Raw genomic sequence first — 26,649 nt, 5'->3', positions numbered from 1 at the left:
CTGTGCGTGTACATATAAAGTGCCACCAAGTCACAGCTGACTTATGGCGACCCCAGCAAGGTTCTTTCAAAGCATGTAAAAAGCAGAGATCGTTTGTCACTGTCGTTCTCTGCAGTCTTACTTGATGGTCTCCCTGCGAAATACTGACCTTGCTTAACTTCTGAGATTTGACAGTGTCAGACCGTTCCGCCTTCCCTCCTGTGGCATCCTACAAACGAATAAAGATTTATTGCAAACTTTGGAAGACAGTTGTCCTTGCTAAAACAGCAATATTAAGCAGTTTTCATATTTAAAACCTGTCGTAATAGTGGGTTGTTTTTTAAGACTACTATGAAGGGACGGAGGAAGCCATTGATATTTGTTTGCTATGCGGGGGTGCGGGGGTGGGAAGTGGAACCCTTGAGCTCGCGAATGTGTATCCAGCCGGAAGTTTTTGTAGACAGTGTTTCCAATAAGGGCAAGAGGAACTTCTCAGAGGTGGATGCTTTTTCTCCGATCACCTCCCCTCCTGTCTATTTTTCCGTTTCCGTCCTCATCTGCTGGCGGAAGAGACAACAGAAGCCGATTGGGCGCGGAAACTGTCACGTGGATCTATCGAGAGTGGATTGGTCAATCCTTTCTCCTTCTGGTGCCGGTGATGGAATCTCAACATCCGGGGAACGGGTTTGGAGATTTTTCGCGTCGGCTGGAGCCCCCATAGCGATACTAGGGGGAGGGGGGTCCCCCCTGTGGCTGCCAGAGGGGGCTAGAAAGGGAGGTGGTTGATGGTCTCAGTGAGCCCCGCTTTTAATATAGCTAAGGGTTAACCCCTTTGCTGCCAGACTGTATTGAAAGCCCGCTGCCCCTCATGGAGCCTGGAACCCCTCCTCCATCAGCTGTGGGTTGAAACCATTTATCTGTTCTCTTCGCCCCTTATTTTTTTGCGGAGGTAGGTATTGGCCCCTTTCTTAACCCTATTTGGATAAAATGTTATCTCCCGTGCTGCTTTCCTAGGACAGACATCCCCATTCCCAGCTACCCTGGCTTTCCCATAATTTCGTAGTGGGAAGGGTACTAAGGGTATTAACCCCCCCCCCCAATATAATTGGTCCCCTGTGATTCTAGCAATAAGGTCGAGAATGTCATTCCCTTGTTTTCCTGTCCCTCATCCTGTTGTTATTGGGTTCTGGAAACTCATCCCCTCTCCCTCTTGAGCAATACCAGTCTGTTTCAGTTGATGGTCTCCTGTCCCTTTACCCCAAAATTTAATCCAGGACAGGGATGACTTTTCTAGTTAGGCTGTTTTTAGCATGACTCTTCCTGCTGGTCAGAAGCCTGAGAGTCATTCTAGACCTACTGTCGGTGGTTCAGGGATGGCTTGTAATCCACCTGCCCTAAAACTGGTTTGTGGGATTAGTTAATGCCACACTGGCAACCAAAGTTTTCATTTACTCCCTTCTGCTTTTCAGAGATTGAAAGAAGGAATCAGAACAAAAACACCATATTTAAATCTTCTCTGAAGCACTTAAGCCTTTTAGAGAAGTAAAAGAGGCAAATGGTATGGGATTGTGGGGGCAGGAGATATATACATCTCACCCCCTATCACACCTGGGGAAAGATGGGATTGTGACATTGCAAAGCCATAGCTGCAGTGAACCTTGGATTGTGACATCTCACCTTTCTTTCCCCTCCCCAGAAAGTTACTTCTCCAATCCTCTCTGTACCTGTAGTTATTCTGCTTCTCTTTAAAACTCTATTAATGTTAATGTTTTAATTCTTCTTTTCTAAGCAACAACTTTCCAAATCCTCTTATGTTTTCCTCCTAACAAGTAAGAACTGGGATCTTGCAGCAATGACCCTGGCTAAATGGTTGACTCTCAACTAGTACAGTAATCTCAAGGGTTGTGGCCTGTGTGGAGGCTGCCAAGAACCAGAGTTGCATCGTTCTGAAAATGTTAAGATTTGTTCTGTTTGACTGCAGGGACGTTGGGCCAAATCTGGAAGAAACAATGGAGTTTGCTGAGCTGATCAAGACACCTCGGGCTGATAATGTCATCCTTCACCGTCCCTTTTATCCGTTAGTGGAAGGGACACTCTGCTTGACGGGGCACCACCTGATTTTCTCCTCACGGCGGCAGGACAATGTAGAGGAACTTTGGCTGCTTCATTCCAACATTGATTCCATTGAAAAAAGGTAAGGATGCTGCTGTTTCCACATGGGGGACAGAGTGGGTGAACTGGGTACAGCTTGTGAAATGGATCTTAGTTTCCCCAAGGTCTTGGTTGAAATATTTTGGCAGGATAATAACACTGGAGGGGATAAAGTACCCCTCTCCACATCTTGTGACAGTCATTTGTACTGAATGAAGTACTTTTTTTGGTGCTGAATCTACAAGAACATCGAGGCTGAACTGATGCTGGGTGTGTTACAGAATTTTGTAGGGTGCTGGCCCCTATAATCCATGGCTTGGAGTACCATTGCAATAAATATGCCTAGTGTTTTACTGCATTTATGGACAAGAAAGCATTGTAACATAGTCTTTGGCACCTCCAATAATAATTTTCTTTCTCCAATAACATTTTCCTTAACTGAATGGGTGGATTATTCGTTTTTGCATGTGGTCTCTGATTTTCACAGATGTTGTCAGGAAGACCCCCCCCCATCAAATTAGCTAAGGCCCCACTTTTCTTTTTACCCAGTCCTGCAGGTTCCTTTTTTTTCTTTATTGAGATGAGGCCTCTGCTTTTTGTTACCATGTGTGCTTGTAATTGCATTGTCTGTACTGTGCTGATGCTAGGTTTGTCAAATGTCTGTACATCTGTGCATTTGGGATAAGGGGTTGCTGTGTGTTTGACTGGACTGTTCTGCATCTCATGCCTCTGCATGAGCAAGGTTTGAACTGCCTGGGCTACAGAACACGTGCTTCCCTGCATATTCCCAGCGTGCCTCTGGACAAGGAAGACAAATGCCATAAGCTCAGTTTGGAAACTTGGCAGAACAACAGGTTTCCCCACCATTGCTGATCTGTGGGAAAACACGTAACCTCGGCTTCCTATCTGGTTTGGCATCACAAAGAACACATCCTTTATTGCCCCGCTGGACCAGGCACATCTCTGCAAATCAAAAGTTACTATGGAGACAACGATTTGACACCTGGCCACATGGCTCATCTTTGAAGTTAGGGTAGAGCATTTGAATATTGCCCCCTTCCCCTCAACTAGGACGTCACAACCCTTAACCTATAGCATAGTAAAGGGGACGGTTTTCTAGGGGTTTATTGGCCTTAAGCCAAGCCCAAAAACAAGCTTTTAAAAGAGGAAACACAGCCTTTGTTTCTCTCTCTTCTTCTGTGCGCCTTAAGGAGTTAGCTAGCCATCCCCTACCTTTCCTGTAACTAAGTGCAAACTAACCCCCCCCCCCCCAAGTTAGGCAACTAAAGCTCTGCTAGGGGTGATCCTTAAGTGCTCCCTTGAGTCGACCAAGAGAGCCCATACGTGTGTGTGGCTGGCCCCCACACGTGTGAGACAGGATCCCTCTGGTGAAGTCTTTTGTTCCTGTGGTGTTCCCACTAAGAAGAATCTCTTCAACAAGGATCAGATGAGTATAATGCTACCCTTCTTTGTCTGACCCCATTGTTTGTCTGTAGTTATTAATTTTCATACTGAAATGCTTTCTATTGACTACTGTAACTAAAGGGATCTTGAATGAATCTATGAGTATATCTGTTTTCGTATGCTTGAGAAATACTTAGTAAATACAGCATTTATTCATTAACCCTGGTGTGTTGTCCCTTTGTGGAAATAGGAGTGTTTGTTTCTGATTAAAATCTCTGTATACAATTGATCAACCAAGAACTCTGTGGAATATCCTCAAAACCAGAGGATTTCCAGTATCAGATTAACAAGCATAAATCTACAGGGTATCCTTTTCCCTACTGCTGTATGATTGTGCTGGAAACAAACTTCACCTGTTGACATCCAGTTCTGTTTTCAGGCCCAGTTTCTGATATGATGTGCTTGTCTTGGTTCTGAGAGTGGTACCCTTTTTTACCCCTGGTGTGGCGCACTCCTGATTAATAAGGACTTAAGGACTGTGCTGTTGACTGAGACCAAAGAGTAATCTAGTCCAGCATTCTGTTTTTAAGAGCAGCCAGCCAAATGCCATTGGATGCTCACAAGCAGGGCATGGTTGTCTTCTGCCACTAACATTTTGAGTGCAAAGGTATACTTCCTGTAAATATCAATGCTCTGCTTAGCTCTTGTGGCTGATATCCATTGATAAGCCACAAATTTGTGTAATCCTTTTTTTAAAAAAAGACTAAAAGCCATCACATATTGTGGCAGTCATTTCAATAAGTTAATCATGTTTTAAATGAAGAAGTACCTTTTTTTTGCCTATGCTGAATCTATCAGAACATAATTCCAGTGGCTGGGTCCTACTTTGGCAAAAGTGTTGATAACTTTCTGAACCCTCCCTGATTCCATGAATTCCCCCTATTATTTTAAACCCCAGGCAAGCATGAGGGTAGGATTTAATTTGTAGAGGTGAAGAGGGATTATTTGGTTTTGAGTAACTTGGTAGGAGAAATGAATTACAACCTGCTGAGCTTTCAGTTTGTTCCAGGGATCCCACATTCTCACACACGTTTCTTTCTTTTGCTCTGAAGGAACAGCAAGTGGTTTGAAACAGTGTTGAAACTGGACAGTCACCCTGTTTACACCCCTGCCATGCAGTTTTGCAATTTCCTTGTAAAAAAAATGGGGAAATGCTCTGTTTCTCCTTGCAAGGGCATCATCTGGTTTTTCTGTTTGAAACCTACAGCTTGGCTGTTCTTAGTTCTGTTGAAAGGGTCTCTTGCCAGGGTAGACAAGGGCAGATAGAAGAGACTGTATGATGCGAGTTAGCATAGTTAGACTGTCAGTCTAGGACTGGAGGTAGGTCACTGGGTGACCTTTAGGCTAGTCACTCTCTCAGCTTAAACTACCTCACAGGGTTGTTGAGGAGAGTAAACTTCAAAGCAGGGAGCTGTGAATGCCCCCCTGAACTCCTTTGAGGAAGGGTGGAATTAAAATGTGACCTTGCTGAAAGGTGATTTGAGGGATGTGTAAAAAACCACATTTATATCTTTAGTTCATAGCTTCCATTTCTGTGTCATCCCTTTCCAATGGCCTGGAGCAGATTATTGTAAATAAATAGCCTGATAAAGTAAATATGTTTAATCCTGGCCATTGAATGGCAGTCCAAGGAGGCTCCCCCCCCCCCTTACTGTTCCTCTGGAAAATGTGCAGACATGGATTCTAATGGACTTGTGAAGGAAGCCAAAGATGTGGGGCAATTACTTTTGCACTTGGTGTGTGTATGGCACAGGCAGGAAGGTGCACTTGTCAGGTTGTGGTGGTATAAGGAGAAGAAGGTGCTCAGTAAAGCCATGAAAGGCTTTGTAGGTGACAGCATCAGCACCTTGAGTGGTACCCAGATGATGACAGAATGGATATTTCATCCCAGGTTCATAGCTCAGTCATTCATATAGAGCAGGAACATCATAAGGCCCCAGGTTCTCTGTTCAGAAGCTGAGTGCATGCTTTACTCCCAGTGTGGTGTAGTGGTTAGAGTGCCAGACTAGGATCTGAAAGAACTGGATTTGAATTCACTGAGACAAGGAAGCATTCTGGGTGACCTTGGGCTGGTCAGCCTGGCCTGCCTCACAAGGGTGGTTATTGCAAAGAAAGACAATTTGGATCCCCACTGGGGAGAATAGAAGGGTATAAAAATCGTCCTAAAAATAGACACTGCTCCCTTTAAGTAGTTTGCATCTTAATGTCATTAAGGGATATGGGAAGGGGGATTTGTTTACTTGTAGGGGATGGTGTGGCAAAGTTTTAAGCAATATTGCATAACAGCAAAAAGGGTCTATTGTCCTGGCAGTGCACAGCATGATCCCAAGATCCCAGGCTGGCCTCATCTGCTTTTGCTGATCTGTGTCTGGACCACTCCCTCACCATGGAAACTGGCCCCGCAGGTCTAACCCTTCCTAGTCTCTGTCAGCTGCTTCATCCAGCTTAAAATGATCATAGCAGTGATCTGCTTTGCTGTTCAGGTCAATTCCACATTCTTTGCTTCTAACCAATTAAATTCAGAGGGGATCAATGTCTGTCTCTGGACTTCTTTATTCAGCGCTCCATGTTATTAATTTAACATACTCCTACGTTTATATCCTGCTTTTCAGGCAGTCGTCTTCTCCCAAAGCAGCTTACATTAACAAAGAAAGGCACATCTTGCCTGTGTCCTGAGGAGCAGTGTAGAATTCAGCATGATCCCTCTTTTGCTCTTTTCTAATTTCCTGCCTCTTTCTTCTCTACATTATAGTAGTGTGTTCCTAACCTTTATAGTTTTGCAGAAAAGGTTAGATATGTGAACAGTCTGTTGTGAAGGTTTGTGATATAAAATTTATAGAAATTTTGAAGCCACAAAGGTCCCCCCCCCAGGGTGTGTTTTACCCTTGAGGAAAAAAGTAGAATATGGGTTGGTGGGAGATTTGGAATATATGTAGTACTTTCCTATCAAAGCTAAAGTTTCTGGTTGAACAACATAGCATGTGTCAGTTATAAATTAGCATATAAAACTGTAGAATTTGGCATCTTTAAGGAATTTAGAAGTATAAATGTCCTTGTTTTTAATAAGAAAAATTGCAGGTGTAGTGACTACTTGAGAAAGTGCTGCAGACTGCTGCACCCCTATGCCACCTTAGCACATGTAACTTAATTGTTGCCATCTGAAAGGGAGGAAAAAGAAAAGTTGAAGGTAGAAAGCAATATATGTTGTAAAGAAAATGAAGTGTATGATTAAGACAGAAACACTCATACAGTCACAATAGGTAGTGCTACCAGCATACGTGGACATTAAGTTAAAATTTATAACATGGAAAACACTGAACTCTTTGGTAGTGTACTAGCATTTAACACATGTAGTGTATTGATTGTTGCCAAAATTATTTAAATTTAAACAAGAATACTTTTGGAAAATGTTATGTATTTTTTTAATATATTTTTTATTCGTTTTTAAATAATTAACAACAATGAACATCAAAAGCATTAAACAGGCAACAACAAGAGATATGTATCTCTGCAGTATACACAGGAGTGATCCTTATCGAATACTTTAGATAGGCTTGCGGGGGGGGGGGGAGAATCTTAGTACACATTTTGAATAAGACCTGGTTTTTATTTCCCTTACTCCAATAAGAAAAAAATAGGCATTTTTCCAGCACTCCCCCAAATTTCCCATTTTTTCCATCGGAGAAATGGAAAGTGTGCATGGATATTTTCATGCCATACATTTGGGATGCATGAAATGCTTTTTAAGACAAGCTTTTTCTCATTTAAAGAGAAAATGTTTCATAGGAGTTTTTCTTCGTCTGCTTCAGAAAAATTGGGGGGAAAGGCAATGAAGGCTCTCACACCTCTAGAGAAGGTAAAGAAATCAGAGGCATTGAGAGAGGCTGCAGTTGGATCCAGATAGTCAATTTTCTCTTTTCTCCCTTGCAGATTTCCCCCTTCTAGGTGTTTTGAGCCCCCTCCCTGCCAGCTGTGCTGCAAGACAGGAAATAAGCTCAACCAGGAGGTCATTGAGGGGAACAGGGTTGTGTGTGTCATTTGCAGCAGTGAATTGATGCCTTACAGTGAATTGATGCCTTACAAGCCATTCTGTCCTAGGCATGTTCCCCCTTTCCCCTTTTGTGTTATCTTTGAGAATGCCTATCCCATCCATTTTTATTCCTCTAGAGAACTGGGGGCTGCTTAAATGAGCCTTAACCCTTCTCCTCACAACAACTCTGTTAGTTAGGCTAGGATGAGAGAGTGTGTGCATCTGGCCAGGGTCACCCATGAACTTCACAGCACGGTGGTAAGTCGAGTCTTAGTCCAGTGCTTTATTCCTGTTTGCTGAGGTAACTTGTAGCTCCTCCCTTTCTGTAGTGTTTCTCAGTCAGCTACTGCCTCTGAATGAATGAAGGGTTTTATCAGCTAAATTGTGAGGCTTTGTCTATTCCCCCCCCCCATTGCATCGCATTCCTATTGAATGCAGCGGAATGCTGTAAATGGCTGTGTTTGAAGGCTCACAGAGCTGCTTCTTTGTCCTCCTCCTGAACATTCCTGCCTATATCACTGCAGGTTTCTTGGCTCCTTGGGGACCATCATCATCAAATGCAAAGACCTGCGGATTATTCAGCTTGACATTCCTGGCATGGAGGAGTCTCTGAACATAGCTAGCTCCATTGAGGTAAGGTGATCCGTAGGAGGTGGCAGGATGGAATGAATGTCTTGTTCCTTCCAACTGAGATCTTTGGAGGCTGGAGTGGTGCCTGGTTCCTGAGTGGGATATTTTTGGAATGACAAGTTTGACCAAGAGTGTAGTCAAGCATTGGCATTTCCTCTCTGGATTCTTGAAGTGAAGTGTGAGTGTAATGGGTTGCATATATTTGAGATATTCCACTTATTTAATATAGAACTCATTGTGTTCAGTATTAACATATACAAGTTCTCTTGCTTCTGAAGGTAGGTTCATATGTGGTAGGCTGACACCTAGACACATTTGGCTATTAGTGAAGCTGCTGTGGCGATGTGCGATGTTCATCAACTTCCTGAATGCTTGGGGAAAGCTGTCAGTAGTAGAACATTGACAAATGTTGTAGCTTCAGTAAACAATTTGAAAAGAACATGTGAGCTAGGAAAATTCTTGTGGGCCCCCCCAAAAAGGACAAAAAGAGAATCACGTGCAGTATTTGTGCATCTCCCTATGCCAGTGCTATTTTAAGAGTAGTTCTGTGCAGCCCAGATTTTGACTACTTGTTCTGAGGTTCCACTATATCTACTAGTCATAGTAACTGGGCCACTCTCAGCTGCTGTGTTCCCATGGCCGAAGGATTTCCTCTTCTCATATGAACCTGCCCATCTGTTGCAGTTTTCATTGGAAATTTTGGCTCTGTCTTCGGAGGTTAGGTAGGGAGAGATCATAGAAGGGGCCTTTTTTTGAGGCAGATTGTATTGGTGTTATTTAGGGAATGCCCCACCTTTCTAATATAAATAATAATCAGTGAAACTTCTACAAGATTACTTTTGAGAACATTTACATTGGCTGCTTGTTTGTTTCCATGCTCAGTTTAGAGGTGGGGCTATGGCTCAATAGCAGAGCATCTGCTTGGTGTGTAGAAAGTCTCAGGTCTTGACCCCAGCCTCTCCAGTTAAAAGGATCATGTAGTAGGTGATGTGTAAGACCTCTGCCCTGTGGCCCTGGAGAGCCACTGCCTGTCTGAGTAGACAGTGCTGACCTTGAGGGACCAATAGACTGATTCTATATAAGGCAGCTTCATCTGCTAGTTTTAACCTTTAAAGACTTATATGACCTGGCACCCACATATCTGAAGGAAGCTCTCTCTTTATGAGCTGATGCTCCAGCTGCATTAATTGGGCCAATTTATCATCTCCAACCCATCTTATATGAAAGTGAAGCCTTTGGCAGCCCATTTCAGAGCTTTCCCATTGATAGCTCCAGAGCCCTGGAATGGGCCACTGGCTGCATGCTCACTCTCTGTGTTCCACCAGGTAAGTAAAATGGTAATCTTTGAGAGGGCCTTTTATCTGAATTAATCAGGTAGTTGGACAGCTGTCAGGTTTGGTGGCTTGCTGGTATTAGGGTGCTGGTTTTTCTAACACTGGGATGCTAGATTTCAGGGTTATTGAACTGCTTTATATTGGATGTATGTTTCTGTAAACCATCTCGTGTTCACTGTGGAGTGGCAGAAGGTAGCACAGAAGTGGGTTGTTAAAGTTCAAAACACACACAGCAGTTAAAAAAAAAGCAGCCAGCAGAAATCTGAAAATACGCATTGCAGCAGTAAAAATTAAACTTAATAAAACTTGTAGCCACTAGAAAAAGCAAGGATACTAAATCAGCAATAAGACAGTGGGAGGGGGAGTTTAAGATGAACCAATAGCACAGAGTGAAAACAACATCAAATCAAGAGGCCTTAAGCTTTTGGAAAGCAATCTGAGGACCACAGCTCTGCCCATGTACCTGCCAGCCTTACTCTGGCTAAAGAGGGTATACAGGGCAGGATACCGGAAGCTGATTTCATAGTTTGGGCAGGCTCATGTGAGTGGAGGAGGTAATTCAGATGCCCTGATCCCTGTTTAGGGCATTAAACGTCAGATTAGGACTTTGAATTAGGCCAGGAGACAAATTGATAACCAGTGCCTTTGGACTAAGATAAGTGTTACATAGTCCCTGTGGTGGGTTCTAGTTAAAATCCATACTGCTGTGTTCTGGACCAGCTAAAGGTTCCTACCATTCTTTGAAGGCAGGTCTAGGTTGTTGTTCAGTTGCACAGCCGAGTCCAACTCTTTGCAACCCCATGGACCACATCACGTCAAGCCTAGGTAGAGTGCTTTAAAATCATCTAATGTGGATGATAATGGAATACGCTCCATAGAGGCACCATGTCTCCTGTGGCTTTTAAGCAGCAAGATAAAATAGCTTTATTTGCCATAGTGTTTGGTTGTTACTTCCTCTTTAACCTACTGCTGCATACTATCTACTGCATCAGGGTAGTGATAACTCTTGTGTACATAGCAGCAACATGTTGATTGTTTAAATTTGACTGATTTGGGGCACAGTGGATATGCTGCAATGTTTTCAGTGTTATAAAGTGCAATACATAAACATGCTGCTAGTCCTTCTGACAGTTTCTGCCCAAATAATGCTGTTTCTTTTGTTCACTACAAAAGTTGTTTCCTGTTGTGTTGCTTACTATCAGATAGCAAAGGTGCTAAGGTAGTACAAGGTCCAGCAGTTAGCAGTGCTGTCACTCAGATATTGGGTATATTTTTAGCTTTGTTTGTGCATAACTAAGACATTTATAGTTAACTCATTAATATGCCAAATAGTACAGTGGGACTCAGTAAGTTATAAAAGACCTTTTTTAATGCTGTTAAATCAGGTTCACTTTGCATTTATTTTAGTTTTCTCTAACATTTACTCTTCCCCACCCCCAATGACGTCAGAATTTCTGGGCATTTTATGTCTCTAGTTCTTAAGAGACCATAACTGATAGGAGGTAAGCAATGCTCCCTCTAAGCTGTGGGGTCTTGTGAGCAAAAATTCCACTTTGTGAGCTGCTGGCATTAAAGTTGTGAGCCAGCGATTTGGTTGCTGCATAAATGAGTTTGCTCTGGAGCCATCCTTCCTGAGCGAAGACAAAAAGGTGTGAGGCGGAGGCTTAAAAACTGTGAGCTGGCTCACATTATTTATATATTTATTTATTATTTAGATTTTTATCCCGCCCTCCCCGTAGGCTCAGCTTAGAAGGAACACTGGAGGTAAGAGGTGAAGATGAAGCAGAGCTTTAGAATTCCTGGTGGGCCTCATTGACCTGTTGAGGAAAAGAGCATTCAGCAAACACTGTGTGTGTTTCTCTTTCTCCCTGCAGGCACTGTCCACTTTAGATTCCATCACCTTGATGTATCCTTTCTTTTACCGGCCCATGTTTGAAGTCATCGAAGATGGTTGGCACTCCTTCTTGCCTGAGCAAGAGTTTGAGCTTCTCAGTTCAGTAGTAAGTCCTGTTTGAAATAGGGGTGTGTGTGTGTGTGTACTAGAAATATTTTTAATCGTACTGTTTTGTTTGGCTGTGACTTAATTGTTAGCCAGCATTTATGCCAATATTTTAGATGGGGCATTATGTTCTAGTCTACTGATAGTGGCTGATCCTGGGCCCCCAGGGTTTGTCTCCCTCTGTCTTCCAACCGTTATCAAAGGGCCACTGGTAGAGGGCAGGGATCAGCCGGGCACCCTGTCCTGTACCTAAAGCCAGCTCAGTTAAGGGCTTCCTCCCTTGAAGAACTGTTTGTCATGACCATGATCATTTGTATTAGATTTTGATTCCTGCAAGCCATTTTGGCAGCCAGTGGTGGCTGAAAAGCATGCGTGGGGGGGGGGGGACGACTGTTTATTTACTATTTTGATTTTTGATTGTTAACACTCTCTATTATCAGCCAAAAATGCAGCTCTGACTAATTAGGCAGAAGATTTTATGTTTAATTATAATTTTCTTCATACAAGAGCAACTGTTGATACACTCAAGAGCTCAGAGATATAGTTGGTTGTAGGAGGCTTCTGAGAACAGGCATTCTGTGTCTGGCATGTGTCTGCGTGGCCTGCTTTTATGCACAAGTGGTTTAAAGGCAAATGTGACCCTCTTGTACATGACTCAATATCTAGCAGTATGTTAAACGGGGGAGGAGAATGTGCAAAATAATCTTCAAGAGGGCATTTTTAAAAAGCAATGAGAACTATAGTAGAACGAACAGCCCAGAAGGGCACCTTCATAATGGAACTGTCGACTGCAGTTGTAGGTATCACCTGCTTTTACTGCATCGTCTTTACTTTATAACCCATTTTCTTACAGTATATATTTTGTGACCCACTTTCTTACAGTGTATCTTGCTTTAGATAGTTTGCTGTTTTCCTTTTTTTTCTAATGTTGTAATCCTGGTCTTTCTGCACTGTTCATTGGTTGTCTTATGCAGTCTGACTGGGCTGTTTATATCCTCTAACCTACCTCCAGTCTCAGTGAGAAAGGTGGATTGTAAATAATGATTAAGAAAGAGCATAGTGAGTGAGCACATGTGAAATTGGGAAAAGCAAACAATGTTGAAAAGGAGTCCCTGCTGGCAGAGTAAGAATCCCAGGTTTTGGGGTTACCTCTGCATCTCAAACTTGATTGTTTAAAAGGGCACTTATTCATTTTTATTGATCTACCAGGAAACCATCATCTTGTCAGTTACCATATTTTGCTAATTATTTTTATCCCTCAGACAAATGAATGGAGGTTGAGTTATGTCAACAAAGACTTCTCAGTCTGTCCCTCTTACCCACCAATTGTCACAGTCCCTAAATCAATTGATGATGAATCTCTTTGCAAAGTTGCCACATTTCGCCATGGCGGACGCTTCCCGGTGCTCAGCTATTACCACAAGAAAAATGGGATGGTAAGTTGGAGCTTGAATATATTCTGAGCCAGGACGCTTGTCTTTTCCTTGGACAAACCCAGTTATGAACACCCATTTGAAAAATTGTCAACTCTGGGAAGATGTTAACTTATTGGTGCCATGTAGCTAACTATCAGGGAAGAGTATCATTCTTGCAACTCCCTCTCTTTCCTTTTGGGCCACTGGTAGCTTTCCCTCTGTGAAGTTCAAAATGTTGCCCGTGTTTTACTCATACAAGAAAGACAAGGCATCTCAAGTGCAGCTTTCTGAGTGGCTGTAAAGGGTTACATATGTTCCCTTGACTGGATTGTCTGGCAAGGTGCTTCTCTAAAGAGAGTTCTGTGTTTGCACTGCTGCCAATAGGCTATAAATTTGACAAACTGCAGTGATACCTCAAGTGAACATAAATTTGACCTTTGCAACCACACAGTCATTTTCAGAGGTGCCAAGAAGCATGTATACCTAGATCAACTCTCAAGGCAGATTTCACATTGCAGTGTTGTTGTTGTTGTTATTTTTTTAATGAAAACATACACAGAAAGCTGCCCAGTTCTGAGTGAGACCCTTGGTCAGTTATGGTCAGTATTGTCTATTCTGACCAGCAGTGGCTCTCTGGGGTCTCAGGCAGAGGTCCTTCACAACGCTACCTAATCCTTTTTAAAAGTGAAGGTGCCAGGGATTAAACTTGGGGTTTTTGCAACCATTGAGCCGGAAACCCTTCCCTGTAGAAAACAATCCTGGGTTAAACTGGTATTTGACCTTTAAATGTAGGGTTGTGTCCTCAGTCTGTGTTTCCCCTTCCATTTTGATGTCTCAGTGTCCAAGGCAAGTATCACACTCCACCCACAAAGAAGGTGCCAAATAACCAAGGCCTCCTTTTATTCAGCCATTGTTTTTGCCTTTGCTGCGGCCACGTTGAGCTGATGTTCTTATGCCAGTGTTCGGAATGTGATCCATCAGCCACAGAAGTCAGACTAAAGTGTGGCCGCTTACATGACTCTGCCGTCTTCCCAGGTGATGATGCGTAGTAGCCAACCACTCACGGGCACTAATGGGAGGCGCTGCAAGGAGGACGAGAAGCTGATCAATGCCACTCTTCGGGCAGGCAAGCGTGGCTACATCATCGACACCCGCTCCCTGAACATCGCCCAGCAAGCCCGGGCCAAAGGCGGAGGCTTTGAGCAGGAGGTTCATTATCCTCAATGGAGGAGGATTCACAAATCCATCGAGAGGTGAGTGTGAGAAGTGATCTGCTGTCAGGAACATCATTCCAGCTTTCTAAAGATTAGAAGTTGGAGTGCATGAAATTGGAGGATAAACTAAGGCTGCTGAAAGTAAAGCAGATGGTTGCAATCACTAATCCATCTTTTTATGGGCAATACCCTAAAGAGAGTCCATGTGGTGAATTGACTGGAGTGCTGGGCTTAGAGCAGGGAGACCTGTTTTCAAATCCCTGCTCAGCCCCAGTTGACTGAGGGCTGGTCACACACACTCAACTTTTCTCAAAGGGCTGCTGTGAAGCTAAAATGAGCAAGAGTGTAGAGAAACCATGCAATCCACCCTGGGTTACTTAGAGATAAAAATATAAGAATTAACCAGTTGTGGGGGGGAGACATTCTGCTGGATATGCACAGGTATGGTACACGTGTGCACAAGCATGCTTGCAGTACAGCTTATTGCCCAATTTCATGCTGCTGCTTTAGCTGAAAACAAATTCATAGGTTACCCAAGAATGCATTGCTAAATGGAAAAAACTCTTGTCCTGCCATACACTCTCACCTTCCTGTCAGCCTTTCCCCTTGGGAAGGTTACATGTCTTAAATTGTGGTGGCCTGTGAATAGAAGGCAGAGAGGTGGCCTTTGAGGAGACAGTTTAAATCCATTAGGCCACAGAGCTTTTTGTGTCACCATGGGCTAACCAGTGTTAACCCCCTTTCCCACACTATACCCCCTGCATCAAGGATTGCTGAGTTCTGTATCAATAATGAGTAAATGTGCTTAGTTTTGCATAATACATGCTGCTGCTAGCCTTGAGGAACAGTGTAGAAAGTAACCTAAATTTCTTATTGGTACTTGCTGTTGAGGAGCTCAGTGCAGACGTTGGGAGGAGCCATTTTTTTTACTGGTTCTCCATACTGGCCTATCCAAGCTTATTTTCGCCCCTGCTGTGAAAGCCTCTGAGGTCCTCCGGCGTGTCAGGTAGCTCACTTAGCTCCCTTCTAGCATTTGGAATCTCCCCAGGAATCGTGCGTACATACAACTTTGCAGCTTACTTTTGTAGCCTTGTGGTGTACTAGCTCCTCATTCAAACAAGAAATGTACTTCACTAGTCCAGTGGGAGAAGGGGGTTGCAGAAATAAAAAAACCCATAGGCGGTTTACTGAACATGACAATAGCTGCATGTGGGGGAAAAAATCTACAGTAATGTTTTTGTTGGGTGTACAGAAGTAGAACAGCAGCAAAGGCACAAAGGAGAAAATGTAATTTTGACACTTTCACCTATGTCCACATTTTCCTTTCACTGTGTGTGTGGGGGGGGGGGGGGGGGGGGGAGGGGGGGTAAGAAGTGATGCAGCACCATCAGATTATACAGAAAACATGACAGAGCAACTGACTTTACTAAGGTTGAGGAACATATGGAGTATAGAGTTCTGGAAGATTGGAAAGCCGTGGTTTTATCAGTCCCACCCCCCTTTTCACTTTTTGAGGTCAATTGGTCCCCCTTACTGTGACATGATTATAGAATACACTTAATCCTGGTAGGTTTGTATCACTCAGTGGTATTTGTAATTGGAATTTCCCCATGGTCCATTAAATGTACTTTACATTTGCAAAGCAAGAGTGGATATTCAGGATCTCTTAACAGTTAACATATACTAATCCATGGGAAATTATCCCAAATATGCACCTAGCCTAAGAACATAGGAGTTGATCGGGCACTCAGTTCTGTGATGCAATCCCTAGGTGTATCCATTTAAAAGGCTCTGGGATTAGCAGGGCTGGAGGCCAAATACCCTTCTCCCAGAAACCTCTGGCAGCTGTTGCCAGTTGGCGGCAATACTATGCTAAATGCACTGCATCACCATAAAATGGCTTCATGTGCTCATTTAGGTTTTACTTTGGCAGACCAAAATAACAGGCCTACTTATCTTTTTTTATCCCTCTTTCTGCTTCATTGTTTAAAATATTTATATGCTTTTCTCCTGGATATCCGAAGGACCTAAGGTGGGTAACTACAGTGCAAAACACCTACCAAAATAAACATTAAAACAACACATTAAAAATAGCTTATTGTCTCACAAGGTGGTCTTTGGAGTGCATCATGCGTGACATGTGCGGTGTTGAATGGAAATTTGGGAGCCAGAGTTAAGGTGGTTGCGGCAGCTGTGAGTAGCGAGGGAATGGGGGCATGTGGCAGAGGATTAGCCCCTTCTGCCTAGTTTAATGCTAGCTCTGCTTGGGGATCTCTTCTTTTGAAGCTGTTTCCTTTCCAGTTTGTGATGTCAGTAATTTTGCTGACTCTCGTGCCATCCTGGAATCCAGCTTGTCCTTATCTCTGGCTCTGTTACGCTGGCAAGAGTGAAAAGATAAGATGGAGAAGACAAATAAGACAGCATTGCATATGGTAGCAGATAAATGACAAAAGCCCCACAGTATTGATCAAGAGTATTTCACAACAAAAGGTCCAAAGAGAGAAGGGGGGAGCCCTTGTTCAATTCTGCCATGGGTGCAGCTCCTGAACCAGATTCACTTTGGTTGTAACGACTAGATGTCTGGTCGTCTGCGTAGTGTTTCAGCCCCATTGCTTCAAACCAAGGTGGGGGTATTAAAATTATATATTTCTATATAAAACAATGTTTTGCTTTCCCATATAGGTATAATATTCTTCAAGAAAGTCTCATCAAGCTGGTGGAAGCCTGCAATGACCAGTCGCATAATATGGACCGCTGGCTGAGTAAGCTGGAGGCGTCCAATTGGCTGACCCATATTAAGGAGATTCTGACCACTGCCTGCTTGGCTGCTCAGTGCATTGACAGGTAGTTCCTTGACATTTCTTTCTTTCCTCCCTCAGGCTTTTCAGTATCAGGAAATTTAGTAAGCGTATTAAAGGAACCCATTTGAGCCAGGTCAACCTACCTCAGCATTCTATGTTCTACAGCCTCCAAACAGGGAATGAAGGCAACAGCTCCTGGGAATACTTTGGCATCTACTGATGAGACATATTGCTTTGGACCACAGGGCTTCATTTAGTTTTCACGACTGAGTGCCATCAGTAGACTTGCCCTCCATAGGTTTGTGGCAACAAGTCCTGTTAAGATAGTTTCAGAGTAGCTGCTTTGGTCTGCAGTAGAGCAGATGATGAAGGGAGCCTTGGCTCTTGAAAGCTCATACCTCAAAAGCCCTGTAGGGTAACTCTGCCTTGTATTAAAAAGATGTTTTGTCTGGTCTTATCTGATTGTCTGTCTGTCAGAATCTTGAATCAGGATTCTGTTTTATATAAAACTAGGAGAAAGGCCAGTTGCAGAAATGAATGCAGTGAGCTCTAGAAAGAGGACCTGGGTGAGTGTGGTGTCTTGCTCAGTTGCTGGTTGTCCCACCTCGCCTCACGTCCCACTCACCCACCCAGCAGGTGCTTGTCCCCGGTGGTAGGCCGTGGGGAAGCGAAATCGGAATGGGGGGTGGCGGGATGTGTCTTTGAGATGTCAGCAGGTGGGCCGGGGAGGGGGCCTCTGGGAGCCTTCTCCTGCCCGCCCACTTTGGTGGGCAGGCAGGAGAAGCAACAGGAAGGCTTTTAAATGCCTCCCCACTCCCTCCTGGGCCCTTCCTAGGTCATCTGCCTCAGTGGGCAGGCCAGGAAGGGCCGGGGGGGGGGGGCAGGAGAAGCAACGGGGAGGCTTTTAAATGCCTCCCTGCTCCCTCCCAGGCCCTTCCTGGCTCGCCCACCTTAGTGGGCGGGCCAGGAGGGGGCAGGGGGGAAGTCTCAGCCTTCTCAGTGTCATGCCAGTGGAGCGTCCTTCCCGCTCATTGTCTCGCACCACACTGAGGCACCGACTCTGGCTGCCACTTCTGTGGTGGGCAGGACTGCAGCAATACAGGCACTGGATTGGCACATTGTGGGAGTGACAGTTCAGGGAGCCAAAGGCTGTGGGAGCATATGGAACATTGAGGCAAGAGGGACACGAAAACTCTTTTATATATAAGGAGAGATTTATCCGGGCAGAACTTTTGGAGCTTTTGTGGATCTTTTGTTTCATGGTATTTTAGCTACTCGTGAAGATTTATGCAATTCTACCCTGTTCTTGGAAGCTTATCAGATAAGTGTTGTGTAAATCTTGGAGAAGAGTAAATGGCACCTGGTTCAAAGCCACCATTCTACCACAGTGTGCTGCATTGCACTGGGTCTTGGTATATGGCATGTTTAGCAGTGTAAGTTTGTCCCTCTGAAGTCTTCCTGTTTATTTGGGTTTTTCCCCCCAGAGAGGGAGCATCTGTCTTGGTTCATGGGACTGAAGGAACTGATTCAACACTACAGGTGACTTCTCTGGCTCAGATTATTTTAGATCCAAGATGCAGGACCATACGTGGCTTTGAAGCTCTGGTTGAGAGGGAGTGGCTGCAGGTAAGAACTGCTGGATTCATGCTAGGAGAGCCTGAGTGTAAAGAAAAAACCTTCCTTCTGTTGCCTCTCAATCCTGTGGTTTTGGTTCTATACCCAATTTAAGGTGGGCCCCAAATCCAGGCAGTAACACAAACACACAAATGACTGTTAAGGATCTGCTGACAAAAGTGGAGGACCATTTTGGGGATGAAAGGATGGTGTAGAATATACTAAATAAGGGCTGAAGCTCATCCACAAGCTTGGAAGGAATACTGAGAATCCAGATGGAGTGAAATCTGTCTGTGCAGATTCCAGGCAAAAGTGTAGATGGAGGAAAAAGAGAGGTCAGCAAAAAATAAACGATTTAACTTTGTATCCAAATATTCTGCTAGTCCTATTGAGATTGTATTAGAATGTTTCCATTAAAATAGTACTTTTTTGTCTATTACAAAAATAGTTTTATGCTTTCACTTTCTGTTTCCCCCCCACAGCCTTTCAGATGGCAAACCCTAAGATAAAAGTGCTAAGGTAGCATAGGGTACAGTAGTTCACAGCTCTGTCAGCCCAGTACTGGGTCTATTCACCAGTTTGCTTGTAGAGAACTAAGGCATTTTTATAGATCTGATCTCCATAAACATGCCAAATAGTATAGTTTTATACTCTACATTATGGATTATGCATCTCATGCTGTTAAAACAGTAAAGTAAATTTAGGTTTGGTACAAGAGGAAGTGCCAGGGTATAGAAATAAGCAAAGCTGGAACTTTGAAACAGAGGCTGGTCAAGGAAGACTCTATTCCATTTCCCCCCATTCCCCCTGCTAAGTTTTTCAACCCTTTCCCCCCAGTTGGGGGTGTGGGCGGTGGGTTTCTCTGACCTGTCCTGGACTAGGGCTTGAGTTTTCCCGATTCCCACCATAGCCCCCCTAACCAGTCATAAAATTGTCACATTCCTGGCATTTATGAGCCAACTCAGGATATCCAAACAGCAATCTGTATTGCTTCTTCCTGATAAGTGGGCAAACGTAATCTCAGTCCTGCCCATTTGTTTCCATAAAGAGAAATCACCTCCCCATAGCCTGAAATACAAGGGGTTTATGGTTTCATTCCCAGGAAAGCAGTTGTCTTATCTGGGGGCCAGTGCTCCTGCATTCCTGTATTGTAACATAAATAATTTTGTTCACAGTTACTGTGGATAACTTATAATGCAGCTTAGTGCAGTTACTGCTTGAGTAAAATTGATATTTGAGTAGAAATAATTTACATTTCATAACTATGCCTAACAGTACACGTTTTTGTTAACAAAGTTACATATGTTGCAATGGAGTTGATAAGAAAAAAAGTATTGCATAGTATTCAGCCCCCCCCCCCCCATTTTTTTCTCTTGGAGAGAAAAGACAGTGAAAGAAATGGTTCTCATTCATAGAATAGAATCATAGCATGTTAGAGTTGGAAGGGATCTTGCAGGTCATCCAGTCCAACCCCCTGCATTCTGCAGGAGCGTAGCCGAAAGATAGCCCTACAACATACCCGCATTCTATATTTCCAGAAATTTCACTACATTGATATGTAGACCAAGCAAATCTTTTTGTAGCTTTGCTTATAAAGATTCAGCTTGTTACATTGCACAATTTTAACTCTTTCTTTTCATTGCACCTTTAATATGCATCATGGAATGTTCTTTGCCCTACTCCTGCAGGCCGGTCACCCATTTCAGCTGCGCTGTGCCCAGTCAGCCTACTCGAATAGCAAGCAGAAATGGGAGGCCCCCGTCTTCCTGCTCTTCTTGGACTGTGTCTGGCAAATCCTTCGTCAATTCCCTTGTTCGTTTGAGTTCAACTATCATTTCCTCATCATGCTCTTTGAACATTCCTACGCCTCCCAGTTCGGCACTTTTTTGGGTAACAATGAAAATGAAAGGTAGGTGAGCTTCTTGGAGGTTGAGAGGAAGGGATATTGGAAATAGCCATTCACAATTGCACTGTGCATCGTGGATGAGGAACTGAACACAGCATTTTCCTTGGTTAGGCAACCTGACTGAGATTTTAAACTATATTTTAGGTTGGTGTAGACATACAGGGCTGCCTTAATCTGGATCAGTAGAGCTTCTCCGGTGTTATCTACTCTGATTAACTGCCAGTGCATTCTGCAGTCGTCAGCATAAATCTTTTTCCAGCAACTGCTACCCAACATTTTTTAAGTGCAGATGCCAAGGATGGAACATACGACCTGTTGAATGCAAAACGTGTGGTGTACCTCTGAGCTAGAGAGCTTGCAGCAGTAGTGGCAAACCTTTAATGGCAAGTGGTGCTATAGGTCAGGTCCAAAGTACTAACACTGTGATGTGCCATACAGCACGTACACATGCCCTTTTCCAGTAGCAGGAAGTTCAGCCTGGGCTTCATGACTGCTGCACCTACATATTTTCATGTTCCTATGCAGCTATTCAGCAAACTCCACTGACATGCAGTTTGCTTGGAGACTTAGAAACAGAATTAGTTTGTGTTGAGGCATCCTTATCAGACATTGGTTCTTTAATTCTTTGCCAATACATAGCAAACAGAATATCAGATACACCCATAGCAACTACAAAAGTGTATGCCAAGCAAATCTAAAGTTAGAACTGGATTTCTTTTGCTTCTTGAGTATTGCCATGGTGGTCCTTTCCAGTTCAAGCAAGTAGAAGAGTCTGGGCCTTTGCAAGGATCAGTAGACAGGTGGGCCATTTGTTTTGTCCTGTTCCCTCTTAAATTGTAAGGGAGAAAATCCAAGGACCTGGGCATGCATCTGGACACCATCCAGACCACTCCCGTGACTGGCCTTTGCTCCCACCCCGTCCATTCTCTTCTGCAGTGCACATTCAGCAAATAGCCATTAAGCATGGGATTGCTCTCAGAAAGCAGTTCTCTGTTGATGGGTGTTCCTGGGTTACATTTTAAATAAGCATCTCTGAGATGTCAACCTTTAAATTTAATTTGACCTTTTATCCTTTAGAAATAATGTGTATTTGGAAAAACTGCAACAAGCTATTCTAGGCCTAAGGGTGACAGCGAGATAAAAATCTAAATGAGCAAAGAGAGGGAGTTAAGATCAATAGGATGGAACATTGTGGAAATGGGTATTCCATGTATAAGATACCAGATTATTTGCCTTGCTATCTAAGTCTTTGCTTGGCTGGAGATGACAAAGAAAGAAAATCTGGAGTGGCTATTGACGGTCTCCCTCAAAAAGTGGCTTCTTATATCCTGTAAACTTCCTTTTAGTGGGATGATAACTGGCATGTAGCTTGCAGTGGATTCAGTGGAAGATATCCATAGATGGAAAGGATTTCAAAGAATGGAGTGCATCTTCCCCACCTTTCCGCCACTTCCTGCAGCCCAAAATACCACTCAAATGCCGCCCCTGGGGCACAGGGAGACCCCCCCCCCCAGAACAGCCCTGGGGGAGGCTTGAGGTCTACTGTGTGGGAGGAAGAATCAGGAAAAATCATACCTTCCCTTTCATCTGTGGGATACAAGTTGATATCTGGTAACTGAACAGCAATATTTACCTCTGGATGTTGCAACTCATTAGCATCTTCCAAGGTTTCTTCTCTGTTTCTTTTTTATTTGTCAGTCAGCTGGCTTTTCCATGTGTTATTTGATGTTTTGATGCTTTGATATTTCCTGCCACAAGAGGGAACCTGTGTGTTGTATTACTGAATGTTTGTATTGGAAGGTCATGCTTGTTTACCCAGTGAATGCAAAGTATGGGGGATTCCGTCTCTACACTTCTCTCTGTTTTTTCTTTTCTTTTATTATGTGTATTTACAGACAAAGTAAGGCCAAGTGCAGTGTATGTTCTTTCAGCCATTATCACATGAGTGAAGTCTAGTTTCACAAACTTTTAGGCTGATTTAGTAGCCAAAAATTCTTTTGAGTCACTAGTACCAGTCCCTCTCACCACCCCTTTCTTCAGGTCCTTTGGCATATGCTGGAGAGCTCCCTGCTTTCCCTTCATACTAGTATTTGGAGAAGGCAGAAGCCGTGAGAGAACTGTGTTGTCTCTGACTTCCCAAAGAGTCTGGAGCAAAATGAAGTGCAACCTGAGCACTCAGATAAGAAGGATAGCATTTGGGAATGGAGCAGAGGCCTCTTTTGCCACTTTGTGCCATGTTACTACTTTCCTTCCTCCACACAAAAGTCCACTCCTTGCTACTCCCTGCCCTTGATGTCTGGTGCAAAGTGAGCGTGTGTTGTTTCAGGTGTTGGGGAGCGGCCTGGAGGTTTTCCACTTCTTTCTGTTTTCTTTCTCCATCTCTCCAAGGCCCTGGACAAAGTAAAAGAGCCACTCTCTCAGGTCTGTCTTCCCCCCCAGAGTGCTTGCAATATGCAGCAGTGAGTGGTTGCTGTAGTGGGGAAGGGGCCATTACCTTGGTAATCACATTTTGTAGCCCTGTACAGGGTATCCCTTGTGACATTTAGCCCCCTTCCTCCCATATTTTATTGCAACTGGTCACTGACTGTAGTCCATATACTGGAATTTGCATACTGATATGCTTTCAGGAGAGGCAGGAGTCGTCCTTCTGTGGTGGTGGGCAGGGGTACCTTGGGGAAGTCTGAAGAGGATTGCCTTGAAATAATGTCATAAAGCACCAGTTTCAGGAGTCAAGGAATCTAAAACGCTTCATTGGACTCTTCTCATTTTTTCTGCCGTGAGAATATAACAGCTGGCATGTGAAGCAGGGATTTGTGTAAAGCCTCTCATATATTTCATTTCTTGAATTAAAAACTCTTGATCTCACTTGAAGCTTTTCAGGTGTTCTCCAAAGTTTACCTTGAATTTCAGTGTAGACGAAATATGGTAGCTACTCTGTGTAAGAATTTGCCAAAGGAATAACTGGTCTGTCAGCCTTTCCTCCTTTTGGAGTCAGCAGAACAGAAAAGACTTTGGCCCTTGGGACTCAATTGGCAAATGGATGACCAAGGTGATTTTTTTTTTTTGTCAAAAGAGCAGATAGGTAATACTGATTTCTCTGCCAGGTGTAAACTCAAGCTGCCTCAGAAGACAATGTCCTTGTGGTCCTGGGTGAATCGGCCTGAAGAGCTCAACAGGTTCAAGAATCCTCTCTTTGAGGCCAACAGTCTGGTCATCTGGCCCTCGGTTGCACCACAGAGTCTGCAGCTCTGGGAAGGTATGATAGCCTGAATCTGGGATGTGGAGCGAGTGCAGTATAATGGCTAAGATTCAGTCACTGGGGTTGTATGCTGCTACATATAACTTTCCTCTTTTTATTTCAGGGGTAGGAATGGTGGGAGGCAGAGTATCATTTTCCCTCCTGATTATTTTTCCACTCTTGATTGTACCCCAGCTAATTTTCTTCCTTGGAGGAAAAGATATGGGGATTTTTCTTCTGAAGGGTGGGGAGCAACTTGGATGAGTGGGTTTGGAGTAGAAGTATGATGGGAAAGGCCAAGATTGAACCTCTCATCTACATTCCTGGTTCTTGGCTTAACATTAGTCGCCTGTGGCTGTTTTTCATTTAAAGCAAATACACTGCTGGAATGTTACAACTGCATGTTATGTGTGATTTGGCCCTTACTTGACCGAGTTGCAGACCAAGAGATTTACTGGGTTTGAATCTTGCTTCTGTTGTGAGCTTACTAGGTAGCCTAAGGCAAGGCATTGTCTCCTGGCCTCAGATCCCCTGCTGCACTGTTGGATTACAGGGTGGTTGTGAGAACTATATCATGTGCCTGAAGCACCACAGGACTGCTGGCTATTGTTCCCATGGCCATGCTGTGTGTTACCACCTGGAAAACAGCACAGCTCTGTTCAAAGCTGTTCCATTCAGGTGAGGCTGCCTTATACTGAGGCAAACCTTTGGTTTATGAAGACCTGCACTGTCTACTTCGATGGGCAGCAGCTGTCCAGGTCTTTAATATCACCTACTCCCTGAATCTTAGTCTTTTTTAAAAAAATGGAGATGCTAGGGATGCTTACCCTGCTTGTAAAGAAAGCCAAAAGGGTTTTGAAGCTTTCACAGCTAATGTTTCCTATTGCATGAGAAATAGTAATGAAAACTGCAAAGTGTGTCACAACTTGGCTGGGACGGTCTCTTCTCCAACAATGGAGGGAAAGGCAAGTGTGTTTGCCTGTAAAAGTGAGGCTTTATTGAGTCATTTAGATACTAACCAGACAGTCAGGCTGCTTTCTTCATGGTAAGTGTAACATGCAGCTCAGCCCTCATATTGTGCCCAGATGTTCAGCCCAAGGCTGCTTGTTCTGTCAGCAGCTTTGTAGAAACTGCCTGGCCTTCTGATGTGGAATGCCAGATGCACCCCCCCTGGCAGAAAGGCTTGACTGTGTCAGAGGACTCTTGCTTCTGAGAAGGATTCAGATGTACATCTTCTTTCTGAATACAAGAAACTGACTGAGACCGCTGTATTATCATGCCTTTTGTTATGTTTATGGGAAGAGACTGTGTGCCTGCTGCTGTTTAACACTATTATTTCTCTGTTGCCCCAGGTGTCTTCCTTCGTTGGAACCGATCGTCCAAATTTCTGGATGAATCTTATGAAGAAATGATCAATATCATCAAGTATAACAAGGAACTCCAAGTGAAAGTGAATATGCTGAGGAGGCAGCTGGCGGAGCTAGAGACAGATGACAGCGCACAGGATGATGGGATGCCAGAGAGCCCCTGATGTTGCACCAGACTCACAGCCAAGGTCATCTCCACTCAGTTGGGCGAGTTATCACTACACTAAGCACTTGACACAAGACTTGCATGCACTCAAGCTCCTTTCTGGTGCAACTGACTTTGAACCCATTTGCTTCTCAGTCCCTCTCTTGGCACTATAGTCGTTTGCACCCTAATGGCATTGTTTCTTTGGGTTTTTTTTCATGGAAGCAAAAGTGTCCTAACTTAATTCATCCTACTGTCCTCTCCTGCCAAATTCTGCAATAGTGTACAGTTTCAGGGTCAACTCTGGCTCTTGAAACACTGTTGAATCTCACCAGTGTGATGGCCAATAATGGGAGTTCCTTGGCGTAGACAAGAAAGAGGCTTCGGACTGAACTTAACATTAGCCTTTTGCAAACCCTGCAGTTCTGGCGGGGTTCTCTCCCTCTCCCCTGCAACCTGCCCTTTGTTCCCAGGTTAGACAATGTTCTTTAGTTTGTCCCTGGAGACCCAAAACAGACAGCTGCTTCCATCAGGTGCCAGTTCAGCTCTGCAATTGCAGCAGAGGAGTGTTGGGGGTGTCCTGAAAATCGGCAGATACTTTACTGTTCCCTTCTCAGGACACTGCTGCACTTAAACATATTATTACAAGCTTGGCAAAGACTACAGTCTGAACATCTGGCTTTGAGTTAATTCAGGTATCCCTAGTAAAGCACATAGCAGAGGCCTAAGAGATACCACTTCACACTGCATTTCAGATACTCGTAGTTAGGGGTGGACAAGAGACAGAGAGAAACGGGGAATCTTCCATGTCAAGATTTAGCATAAAAAAGCAAAATCCTTCTTGCTGTCTCATGAGTTTTTGAGCAGGAGGGAGTTTCTATTAAGGAAGAAGCATTGTCATGTGAACCTGCAGGTAAGAAGTGGTATGATCTTGGAAAGGCCTGAATCAGATTTTTTTCCCTCTTGTACATTTGAATTAACTGTTAGCTGTGTGCACCAGGAAAGACTGGTGAAGGATACCAAAACCATTAATCCAGTTCTTTAAACTGGAGTGGCATAAACTTGCATTTGGATTAATCCATTGTTCCAAGTTGTAATACATCTTCTGCCAGTTGTTATCACTAAAACTATTGCATTGCCACCAATGTAGAGCCCGGAATGGGATGTTTCCAGGAAAAGTAAAGAGTTGCACCTGTATAACTTGCAACCCACCAATGTGAAGGTGGTCCATTTGTGTATATGGTGGTCCATGGGCTCATAATTTCTGCCTGTGATAGGATCAACATCCAGTTCTTACCGTTCCACAATTCTTGGCTGATGGGTTGACTTTAATCTTGATTCACAAGTTAATGCAAGCCTGGC

The 26,649-nt window shown here is 43.8% G+C and overlaps 1 protein-coding gene across 1 annotated transcript; it reads left to right on the top strand.

Annotated features, from left to right (window-relative positions):
• The first annotated feature begins 640 nt into the window (after positions 1-640).
• MTMR9 (myotubularin related protein 9) lies at positions 641-25,802 on the top strand. Its single transcript, XM_015417357.1, has 11 exons — positions 641-928; positions 1,961-2,173; positions 8,149-8,257; positions 11,463-11,588; positions 12,850-13,023; positions 14,038-14,255; positions 16,899-17,060; positions 18,502-18,643; positions 20,320-20,540; positions 23,642-23,793; positions 25,128-25,802. Exons 2-11 carry the CDS (start codon positions 1,989-1,991, stop codon positions 25,304-25,306), a joined length of 1,668 nt encoding a protein of 555 aa, XP_015272843.1. The 5' UTR covers positions 641-928; positions 1,961-1,988; the 3' UTR covers positions 25,307-25,802.
• Positions 25,803-26,649: the final 847 nt, after the last annotated feature.

Source organism: Gekko japonicus, unplaced genomic scaffold (assembly GCF_001447785.1).
Source record: "Gekko japonicus isolate JY-2015 unplaced genomic scaffold, Gekko_japonicus_V1.1 scaffold7, whole genome shotgun sequence".
Lineage (NCBI taxonomy): Eukaryota > Metazoa > Chordata > Lepidosauria > Squamata > Gekkonidae > Gekko > Gekko japonicus.
The sequence above is the reverse complement of the archived record's forward strand: the minus strand, read 5'-3'. Positions and strand labels throughout refer to the sequence as shown.